Below are 12,060 nucleotides of genomic sequence, written 5' to 3' on the forward strand. Positions count from 1 at the left end.
CTCTCTCTCTCTCTCTCTCTCTCTCTCTCTCTCTCTCTCTCTCTCTCAGCAGTTGGGGTTAAGTGACTTGCCCAGGGGCACATAGCTAGTTAATGTCTGAGGAAAGATATGAACTCAGGGCCTCCTGACTTCAGGGCTGGTACTCTATCCACTGTACCACTAAACTGCCCCTCCAACAGTTTCTTAATTAAATCTAATGGCCTCTTCTCAACCTTCCTCCTTTTCCTTGGACTTGCGTCATTTGATATTGTTGACCATTTCCTCTTGGATACTCTCTCCTCTCTGGGATTTTAGAGCATCCCTCTCTCCTGGTTCTTCTCCTGTCTGCTTGATGTTTCCTTTTCAGATTTTCTTGCTGGTTTCTCATCCATTTAATCTCCCCTAATGGTGGATGAATCCCAAGGATTTGTCCTGAGTTGTTTTTTTTCTTTTCTTTCTATACTTTCTCTCTTGGTGACTTCATTAGCCCCCATGATGGCACAGTGGATAGAACACTGAACTTAAAGTCAGGAAGATCTGAGTTAAAATCTAATTGTAGGCACTTGCTAGCTGTGTGACCCTGGTCAAAGTCACTTAACTTCAATTTCCTAAATGATAAAAATAGCTATTTTATATATATCTATATCTATACATGTATGTATGTATATGTATATACATATGCATATCTATATCTATATATCTCCCAGGGTTGCTGTGAAGATCAAATGGGAAATTATTTATAAATAATTTGGTACCATGCCTGGCACATAGTAAATGTTTAATAAATGCTTGTTTCCTTCCTTCTATGGATTCAATGACCATTTCTGTTCAGATGATTTCCAGATCTATGCCTAGCCCTAGTCTTTCTCCCTAGTGACAATCTTGCATTGCAAACTACCTTTTGTGTATTTCCAACTGAATAGCTCAGAGATTTTTCAAATTCAACATGTCCAAAACCGAACTCATTACATTTTCCCCACACCCATCCACCTAACTTACCTGTTACTGTCAAGGTCACCACCATCCTCCCAGTGATCCAGGTTTGCAAACCCAGAGATCATCCATCATCTTTATTCTCTCTCACCCCACATATCCCATCTGTTGTCAAGCTCTATTGTTTCTCTCTTCATAACATCTCTCACATATAATCCCTTAGTCCTGTCTGCTCACACAGCTACCCCCTTAGTTCATCCCCTCATCCCCTCTGGCATAGACTTTTGCCATGCTCTTTTGTTTGGTCTCCCTGCCTCAAGCTTGCCCCTACTCCATTTCATCCTCCCAACAGCCTCCAAAGAGAATTTCTTTCATCCTGGCTTCATTCTGTCCCCCTCCTCCTATCACTTAATAAACTTCAGTGTCTCCCTATTATCCCAAGGATTGTTTGACATTTACATTTCATCACCTGGCTCTTTCTTACCTTTCCAGTCCCTTCTTGCCCTCTGAAATCCAGCCACACTTGTTGATAGCTTGCCCCCACCTCTGATCTCTGTGCATTTACGTTGCCTATGCAACCAGTCCTGGCATACACTGCCTCTTCTCTGCCTCCTCTTGGAAGCCCTGCTTGTTTTCAAGATTCAATTCAAGGGCCACCTTCTACGCCTTTCCTGGTTCCCCCAGTTTTCAGAGGTTTCTGCTCCCAAAATCAACTGTATACATTTAGTATATGTTCTGCATGTACTGTATGTTTATGTTGTTGCTTTCATTAGAATCTTTTCTTATAATAATAGAAAATCATTACTTATAATAACAAAAGAGATATATGTTTTTTTGGAAATGGCTAATATGGGTGTTTGTTTTGCCGGACTATGCAGTTATGTATTAAGGGATTTATTTTTATTTTTTAAATTTACTTAATGGGGAGGGAGTAGTTAGAAGAATAGATTAATAAAAATACTTGTTACTTAAAAATAAACTATTAAAAAAGAATGTGAGCTCATTGAATGTAGGGACTTTTTTCACTTTTGTCTTCACATCTCTAGCACTTAACAACTGCTGTATGCATAGTAAACATTCGATAAATACTGGTTGATTGATTGGTTAAGTGACTAATCCAAAGTCACACAAACTAGCAAGTGTCAGAGGCAGAATTTGAATCCAGGTCCTCTGACTCCTGAGCCAGAATGCTTTCTACTACCCCATTTTGACTCCGTACAAGTGAAGAATGAATTGGATTAGAAACTTTGAATTGGAATGGCTCTCAAAGGGCATCTAGTCCAAAGGGCAACCAGTCCAACCCATTTTTGAGCAGGAGTTCTGTGGCTATTTAGTCTGTGCTAGGAGACCTCTGATTATATGAGCCTCATGACCTTCTGACGCAATCAGTTTGTTTTGCTTTTGGTTAGCTCTAATGGTCAGGCAATTGAAATCTATGGTCTGTACCTTTCTTTGTTGCTTGGCCTAAAGGGCTCTAGATGGTCTCTTTAGGTCTGATATGCCTGGTCAGATTTTGGTGGTGAATTTAGAAGGTGGTTTTGGGAAAATAGATAGCTCCAGAGCAAAAGAGAAGGCCCTGATCTGGAGGGAAAGGATCTGAATGCTCATCCAGCTGGGGGTGCTGACTCCCTTGTGCATGGTCACAGCTTCTGGGAGCCACTGAGCCATGGGCTTTCAGAGCTAGGAAGGAGCATCCAGCCAACTCCCTTTACAATAAGGGAAACTGAGGCCCAGAGAAGGAAAGGGATTCCTCCAAGGTTATGAGACTAGTCAGGAGAAGAGCTAGGATTTAATCTCAGGTCTTCTGACCATCGATCCAATGTTATTTCTGCTATCTAATGTTTGTATTTCCAGGGAAGGATTTTTTTTTAATGCCACTGAACGTCAAGGATTGAAACAGGTTGAAACATGAGATCTGGTTGGAGTTAGATGTATTTTGATTCAATGAAAATGCACAAGATTAATACAGATCAGGATGATGACTGGAGATGGCCCTCTCCAATACCATAGTCATTGAATCTCAGAGTTGGAAGGGGCTCCATTTTCTTTTCCATTGTTTATCTCTTTAAAATATTTTTCAGGGATTTGTATGCAGTATTGTGGTTAGACTTTTGGACTTGGAGTCATGAAGACCCCAAGGGCTTAGCACAGTGTCTGGCATATAGTAGTCACTTAATAAATGTTGATTGATTGATTTTGCCTCAGGCACTTACTAGCTGTGTGACCTTGGGTAAGTCATTTACTGCCTTCCAGTCTCAGTTTCTCCTTCTGTAAAATGAGGATAGTAATGGTATCTACCTCATGTTGTGAGGACCAAATGAAGCAGTATATGTAAAATACTTAGGAAACTTTAAAGTGCAATATAAATGCTGGCTATGATTAAGATTATAATCTTCATTTCTGAATATATCCCTTCCCCCTCTCCTACCCAACAAGTCATTCCTTATAAGAAAGAAAACAAAGAAGGCAGCCATCCCAACGAATACTTCAGTTGAGTCTGATGGTTGAGTCTGACGGTATAGGCAATGTTTCACACACATGACAGGATGGCATAGTGGAAAGAACCCTCATCTTGGAGTCAGAAGACATAAGTTTGAAACCTGGCCCTTTTACTTCCTAGTTGTAAGATGTTAATTAAGTCTCTTTCCTTCTCTTGGACTTGATCACTTCTACTATCAAAAGAAAGGATTGGATTTTCTTACCTTTGAGGTCCCTCTGGCTCTAAATCCTCTGATCTCTTAGGTAATATGGGACAGCTCCCCATCAGTTGTCTTTCACTCACAATATAAGCTCCAGTAGAATTTATTTATTTATTATAAATAAATTATTTATTTATTTATTAGTAGAATTTATTTGATTCCTTTTATTTGTATCCTTAGAACCTAGTACAGTTATTGGCTCATGGTAGGTATTTAATAAATAGTTCTTGGTTGACTTAACCCTGATATTCCCCTACCTTTCCCATTCAAATCCTTCTCCCTTCCATCCATGCACTTAAATTTTATGTCTGAACACTGTGTTTACTTCATCATGTTTGTGGAATGAATGGATGAATGAATGAACTGACCCCTTAGATGTACATACACTCCTTGGAGACTAGATGGCTCCTCAGCCCTTGAGATCTCATATGGAGGAATGTAGAACTGTTTTCCTGAGTTTTTTTTGGCTGTGATGGTTCATAGCACAGTGATTGGCATACAGAAGGCATTAACTAAGTGCTTGTTGATGACTTAATGGCTATCAGAAAATGACTTTTCACTCTTCTTCTAGGCTTGGTCTATCTCACTTCTAGGATAAAGACCCAGATGCATGAAGGTAAGCTGCTTCCTTCAAGTAGGAATTAGAGGGTGGTGGGATAGGCAGGGTTGGTGGGGAGTATAGAGGAAGTCAGTAATCTCTAGGAGGTTCATTGGTAGTGACTGGTTTCTCAGGATCCCGCTGGAGAGATGTCCTCCTGCTCTTCTGCTCAATCAAGTTATTCAACAGAATCAGCTGTTTTTACACGTAACTGGGGAAAAATAAAATACTAAATAAAAGCTAAAAAAATAAACCAAAAGAAAAAAAAAGAATACTCAGATTCTTCCAAGGTTTAGTTCAGAGATCTATGGAGCTGTCTGTGATGCAGAGCAATACATGAACGAAGTGGCATTTCAGGCTCAGAAATGGAAGATACTTAGTCTGGTCTATGCTGGAGCTAGAATCCCTTCCACAATACCCCTGTTGGAAGAATTCCAGTGGTCACCAAGTATTTTTAGAGAGAATGAAGTTGACTTCTTTGTACCTAACTCACATAATTCCTAGTTTTCCTCTTTGATATGTTTTTCTACATGACAACCTTTCTTCAATTGGATAGCTATCGTGTTGTTGTGTAAATCTTTTCTTTCCTAGTTTCATCAGCTAATTTTTGCATGACCTGAACTTCAGGCCCCTTCATCATTTTGATCTCTCTGTTCTAGAAATGTTCTTGTTCATCATTGAAAAAAATCAAAGAAATAGGGGGAAATCTTTCTTTGAAAGATCAAAGGAAGGGAATCAAGATTTTATCACACTCTTTGGCTCATTACACTCCCACTCCAGAATAGAACTCCAGAAAAAAAAATCTCTTAAGACAAAACTTGGGTATGATTTATGTTTAGGAATTTTCCAAAAGGGATTACCAGAGATCCTTCTAGGAAAATTACTCAATGAGCAGAGTAGTAGATGACAGATATAGGACATTTATTTCTTCTATCACAAAAGAGAGGCTTAAAATGCAAAATTCTCATAAATACATATTGACAAATACTTAAAATATGAAACAATAATTCATATTATACTCTACTAGGATGTAGGAAAGAATCTTCCAAGAGACTTTCAGGATTACTGACCAGGTGTTTCACATTTGCCTTGGATCTGCAGCATTTGAGTAGCAGTCCAAAGTTGCATGGCTAGTATTTGTGTGTGTGTGTGTGTGTGTGTGTGTGTGTGTGTTAAGTGTCTCACCCCCTAGATAGCATTTTTCATCATAATTCCTCCAGGGTTGTCATAGAATATTGTATTGCTGAGAATAGCTAAGTCATTCATGGCTGATCATCTTACTATATATATAATTGCTTTTTGGAGGGGGGAAGGCAGGGCAATTGTGGTTAAGTGACTTGCCCAAGGTCACATGACTAGTAAGCAGCAAGTGTCTGAGGCTGGATTTGAACTCAGGACTTCCTGACTCCAAGGCCGGTACTCTATTCACTGTGCCCCCTAGCCGCCTGGATCATCTTACAATATTGTTGTTACTTTGCACACAGCACATTTCACTTTTCATCAACCCTTGCAAGTCTTTCCAGGTTTTTTTTTTTTAAAGCAATTGTGGTTAAGTAACTTGCCCAAGTAACGCCCAGTTTTTTTTTTGTGTGTGTGTGTGAGTTAAGTGTCTGAGGCCGGAACTGATCTTGGGTCCTCCTGACTTGGGGCCGGCGCTCTACTCACTACATCACCTAGCCACCCCATCTTTCCAGGTTTTTCTGAGAGTATCCTGCCATCATTTCTTATAGTACAATTGTATTCCATCATAATCACATACCACAACTTGTTTGGCCATTCCCCAATTGATGAGCTTCCCCTCAGCTTCTAATTCTTTACCCCCAGGAAATAGGTGCTATTAATATTTTTGTACATATAGATCCTTTTCCTTTTATTTTTTTTTATCTCTTTTGGGATACAGACCTGGTAGTAGTATTTCTAGGTCAAAAGCTATGCATGGTTTTATAGCCCTTTGGGCATAGGAACTTGAGTATTGTAAGAAGAGATGAGGAGGGGGTAAAAGTATTCCAGGCATGGGACTTGTGATATGTGATTTGTTATTATTATTATCACCACCAAATTTGGAGAGCCCTATGTACCCCACCTATACCTGAGTGTCTCATTGTTTCCCTGTATCTAGGTTACTTCACTACAGTTTCTCCATCATCCAGTAACTGCCTAAACCCCAAGGCCTGCCCTGATAATTCAAGGTGCATAGACACAGGACATAACTACTACTGTTCCTGTAACCCTGGATTTGTACTGGCTTCAGGACATGGTATCTTCACTGACCCAAATGAGAAATGTGAAGGTGAGAGATACTGGAGGTAATAGTGGGGGATGAGTGGGAGTGGGTGTAGACTTATGGGTAACCTAACTCAGACTTAGCATGTGGACAAACCAGGAGACTCTGAAGCTCGATGGGCAGAAACCCACCCCTGAGAGACAGATAGGGGCTGGTAGGTGAGCCACAATTGTCTGGGGAGAAGTGAAGTCAAAATGCATTATTAAGGATCTACAATGTGCCAGGAATAATACTAAGTGCTGAGGATACGAATAAAGGCAAAAACATAATCTCTTGTCCACAAGGAGCTCACAGTCTCATAGGAGAGACAGAAGCTAAATAACTAGACATATACCAGTAGATGGAAGGTATCTCAGAGGGAAGAGACTTGTGGGTACTGAGGAAAAGGAGAAAGGAATCTTGCAGAAGGTAAGATTTGATCTGAGCTTTGAAAGAAGACATGAGGTGAACATTCCAGGTATTGAAGCAGCCAGTGAAAGGGCAGAAAATTAGGAGAGGGAGTGTCTTGCATTTAGGAAGCTAATGTCAGTAGATACTGAGGTACATGGAGGGGAGACTAGAGAATAAGAAAACTGGCAAGGTAGGAAGGGTCTAGGTCTAAGGGCTTTAAAAGTCAAAAAGGTGATCTCATCAGCCCAGAAACACCCAGGCAGAAGGGTACCTCTGATTGGTTTAGTAGCTGTTACTGACACTGGAAGAGCTCCTAAGAAGATCCAGAAAGAGATATTATCAGGGTTTTCAAGGATATGAAGGGTCTCTTGGGGAAGAAGAATTTGAATTGTTCTGATTGGTCCTAAAAGGAAGAACTAGAAACAAAGGGTGGGAGCCTGGCTGAGGGAAAGGTGCCTAGAGGCAAATTTCAGCTCAGTCTGAGGAGGAACTCTTCTTATAGTGGGAGCTATCCAGAACTGAACAGGCTCCCCAGGAGTCCCTGAGTTCTCTGTCACTTGAGGTCTTCCAGGAGATGCTGATGACCACTTATTAGAAGAGAGTCCTGCTCTCCTCTAGGTTGGACTAGGTGACCTCTGAGGTCTTTTCCAACGCAGAGACTCTGTGACTCTGAGTTTCCTTCTTGGTGTCTTAGAGGAGAACTGCCCATACTAACATTTCTGTGGATGCTTTGGTTTCCATTTGCAACAATAAGACCAGTAGCCTTGACATGGACAGCTCATGCCTTGATAGTTTTACATTCTGCCTTGATGTGGTTGGATCTTCCCAAAGTTTCTATCTTTAGGGTCCCCATTCCAACTGCACCAGCATGCTGAGGAGGTAAAACTCTAGATAAAATGCCAGCTTCACCTTCAGGAACTCTGACTGTGAAGATGTAGGAAAAACTCAGACATTAATCATGTTGGAGTTTTCTTGAGTTCATTTCTTTATTCAGCAGCTGGGTATTGCAGTAGATAGAGAATTGGACTTGGAGTCAAGAAGACCCAAATTAAAATTCTCCTTCAGGCATTCAACTAGTTATGTGCTTCAGCCTCAGTTTCCCCATCTATAATATGGGAATAAGAACAGTACCTAGCTCAGAGGATTGATGTGAAGACCAAATAAGGTAATGTGTGCATTAAGCGCCTTGCAAACCTTAACGTGCTCTATAAATGCAAACTCTTATTCTTCTCTTTGGTGCATAATTGGAGAACATGTCAATATTCCTCCACCTTGTTGTTCACATGACCCAGCAGTCTATTGTTATTGTCTGCCATGTAAATACTCCTTTCCCGAGTGTCCATTATGTGGCCGGTTCTGTGGTAGGGTTTGGGAGAGTATGGAGACAAATGTGAGAGATAATAATCTTTCTGCTCATAGGGATTCAGTCTAGTTGGAGATATGGTAGAATGGATTTCAATATAATTGTAAGGGTAGACTAAGAATTGTGAGCATTTATATAGCACTTAAGATTTGCAAAGCACTTTGCCAATATTATCTCATTCAATCTTCACAAAAACCCTGGGAGGTCGCGCTTTCATTGTCCCCATTTTACAGATGAAGAAACTGAGGCTGAGAGAGGTTCAATGACTTGCCCAGGGTCACAGTTAGCAAGTGTTTGAAACAGGATTTGAACTCAGGTCTTCCTGACTCTCAAGTCCAACAGTCTATCCACTGTGCCACCTAGCTGCATGGTGGTGTTAAGGATTGGTTTGGTGGTTTGGTGCTGAGGCAGAATGATGGGGTGGTAAGAACACTGGATTTGTAGTCAGAGGACCTGTGTTGGGATCCTGGCACTGTTACTTATGACCTGTGTGACTTCATACAATTCCCTTAACCATTCTCAGCCTCAGTTTCCTTATTTGTATGGAACCGGGGTCCTGCCACGTCCCCCCTGTGACAGCATTGGTTCGAAGATATAATAAGCCAGGGCTGCCTTGACTTGGGAGCTCCAATAGACTACTTAGGCTTGAGGCACTGGGTGGATCAGATGGGCACATCCCAGGGTTTCTCCTTATGGTTAATTGTCAATCATTGGCTCCCAACCTCTGGTTACTCTTCTAGATCTCAATCATTAACAATAACTCAGACCCCCAATTCATGATTTAATATGCAATTTAATCAGATTTGTAAATTTATAGTTAAAAAATCCCTGCATTGGGGCAGCTAGGTGGTGCAGTGAATAGAGCAAGAGCCCTCAAGTCAAGAGGACCTGAGCTCAAATCCAGCCTCAGATACTTAACACTTGCTAGTCATGTGACCTTGGGCAAGTCACTTAACACCAATTGCTCTGCCCTCCCCCTTCAAAAAGCAAAAAAAAAATCCCCAAGTGGGTGAAGGGATTATTAAAATCCAGGACGAGGAGAACACTTTGCAACCATCACCTTGCAATCAAGCCTCCTTGTAGGTATGGTCCCATCAATCCCCTGGTTTCCAGCACCCTCCATACACATTTCCTTCACATTTTGGAGCTGACTTTGTCCATCTGGGCCCATTCCTTATGTTTCCTTCCTAGCAATCTCAGAATTCTGGCTGCTCTCCCTGTCACCAATCTCCATTCCTTCTATCTCCATTCTAGTCCATTTTCCACTCAGCTGTCAAAGTGGTCTACCCAGAGCACAGGTCTCCTTCCCAAGTCAATAAACTCCAATGTCTCCCTTTCACCTCCAAACACAAAATCCTCTGTTTGGCCCCCAAAGTCCTTCATAATCTCCTCCCCACTTCCAGTTTTCTTACTCCCTATATCCTCTCTGCACATATTACCTTCCTTGCTTTTCCTGGCAGAAGACACTCCATCTCTAGGCTGAGAGCCTTTTAGCTGACTGTCCCCCATGGCTGGAATGCTCTCTTCTCATCCCTGCCTCCTAGCTTCCCAGATAGATCCTACCTTGTATAGGAAGCATTCTCCAATCCTCCTAAATTCTAGGAACTTCCTTCTTTGAATTATTTCTTATTTACACATAGCTGATTTGTCCATACTGGTTTGCATGCTCTCTCCCCAATTAGACTGTGAGCTCCTTGCGTGAAGAGAGTATCTTTTGCTTCATTTTGTATCCCTGGAGTTTAGCACAGTGCCTGGCACATAACAGGTTTTTACTAAATGTATATTAACTGACTGTAGGATTACATTATTCATACCCTAACTGTGATCCTACATAATCCTTCTCTCTACATTCCAGATAAGGATGAGTGTGCAGATTCCTCAGTGTGCCCACCATATTCCAAATGCATCAACAGCCCAGGACACTACACATGTATCTGTAAAAGTGGCTTTGTAATGAGGACTAGGAAAAACCAGACTACAGGTCTGTCCATAATGGAGTGCCAAGGTGAGTAGGTCTGCAGGGGATTCCTATAAAATGGGAGCTTAGTTGTAAAGAAAAAAGGCCTGGAAAGGAAAGAATTTGAATGTGACTCTGTTTAGATGGTTGGTTAGATTCCTTGCCCCCATCCCCTTGTTCCCTCAGTTTGCTATGTGGATCACATCCCTTTCTTGCCTTCACATCCCAGGTAACTCCTATTGATGGCATCCTATGAATTCTCTCCAGATGAGTCACTCAGTGCAATAGAGCATTCCTCCAGTTTCTTTTAAACTTTTATTTTTCAGATATCCATGAAACACTTGAATTTTCCATCCTTTAACTCTCTTCCTTGTGCCATGATTGGCTCATCTCTTTTTACACACCACACATTTCCCGTTGCCCTTTGGGTAACTTGCAATGTGAATTCTTCTAAGATTGGGATGTTCCATGATTAGTAGCCACATTGTATCACTGAGGGTATGAAAGCTATGGGCCTTCATGGCAGTGGACATCTTTAGAGGTAGCCTGGGATAAGAGGAGGAAGGCTAAATTTGGAGTCAGGAGCCTTCAATTGTTTTGCTTTAAAATGTTTTAGAATTTAATCTCATTAAAAAAAGACAGACTAGGTTTGCCCATCTCACCAGGCTCTAAGTTCAAGGACCACTCATGGATTCAGCATCACTACTGAGTGGCCCAGGAACTTTGACATGCTTCATTTGTCACTGGGTCTGTCCCTCCTTAGTCAACCTGGTGATCCCTATTCCTGGGTACTCAACTTATTGGTGCTAGATTCAAGGTGGATTGAATCTCTGCTTAGCCCACTGGAGCTCAGAACTCCTGAGCTTGAAATCCACTAGCCTCAAGCTCCCTGACCCCTGGGATTGTAGGTCTGGGCCATTACCCGCCAGCTGTCCTGAATTCTAATCCCTGCTTTGACACTTACTCTTTGTGGGACCTTGGGCCTCAGTTTCCTCACCTGGGAAATGAGCTAGAAAAGGAAATGGCAACCCACTCTAGTATCTTTGGCAAGAAAACCACAAATGGGATCATAAACACTTGGATATGACTAAAACAATTGAACAACTAAGTGCTTTGATTCTCATTCCCAACAATAAGCTTGACAGCCTTGGTCTAGGGAACTCATTTAACCAAATTCACCTTCTACTTAGATGTGGATGAATGTTCCCAGAGGCCCCATCCTTGTGGTCCCAATACCAAGTGCACCAACTCCATTGGAAAATATACATGCAGTTGTTTGCCTGGCTTCTCTTCTCCCAGTGGAAATTCTTGGATCCCTGGTAGAACAGGACCCTTCCAATGTACAGGTAATATTCATGGTGCCACTGACGACTTGCTCTTGTGTCTAGCATTGTCTTCTCTGGGCTTGGGTGTTTTGTGACTTACTGAAAACATCTCCCCTGCTTGCTCTGCAGATGTCAATGAGTGTCTCAATGCAACAACCTGTCCCCCAAATTTTATCTGTCAGAACACACCAGGAGGTTACGACTGTACCTGCAGTGATGGCTTCACCTTTAGGAACTTTCAGTGCGAAGGTACCAAAGTCACTAAAACATGGACCATCTTGGAGTTTTCCTGCATTCGTTTTTTTATTCACTTAAAATAATATTTTATTGTGTGAGTGTTTCCTCTGTGAGAGGCCCTGTGAAAGTATGGAACCAAATGTGGGAGATAGTCCTTGTCTTCAGAGATGTAATCTAATTGGAAAGACTAGATATATTTTCTCCAATATAGTTGGAAAGATGTTCATTAAACAAATGAATACTTCAAAGTTCAGGGATTATGTTGGGCTGTGTATAGAAGCAGGTGATGCAGAAA

General features: G+C 41.5%; 1 protein-coding gene across 3 annotated transcripts in view; it reads left to right on the top strand.

Annotated features, from left to right (window-relative positions):
* The window catches only part of ADGRE1 (adhesion G protein-coupled receptor E1), a 45,556-nt gene that overhangs the window by 648 nt on the left and 32,848 nt on the right, over positions 1-12,060 (top strand). For 2 of the 3 annotated variants that reach the window (XM_069082905.1, XM_069082904.1), the window contains exons 2-6: positions 4,183-4,227; positions 6,329-6,499; positions 10,102-10,251; positions 11,394-11,549; positions 11,658-11,777. In XM_069082905.1, the coding sequence (XP_068939006.1) occupies positions 4,183-4,227; positions 6,329-6,499; positions 10,102-10,251; positions 11,394-11,549; positions 11,658-11,777 (642 nt within the window). The remainder of the gene's footprint in view (positions 1-4,182; positions 4,228-6,328; positions 6,500-10,101; positions 10,252-11,393; positions 11,550-11,657; positions 11,778-12,060) is intronic. The other variant, XM_069082906.1, reaches the window with a different exon arrangement.

The sequence above is a fragment of the Petaurus breviceps genome, unplaced genomic scaffold, assembly GCF_028583685.1.
Source record: "Petaurus breviceps papuanus isolate PSGF00001 unplaced genomic scaffold, PetGlider_PUasm1.0 172, whole genome shotgun sequence".
In the NCBI taxonomy this organism is placed as follows: domain Eukaryota; kingdom Metazoa; phylum Chordata; class Mammalia; order Diprotodontia; family Petauridae; genus Petaurus; species Petaurus breviceps.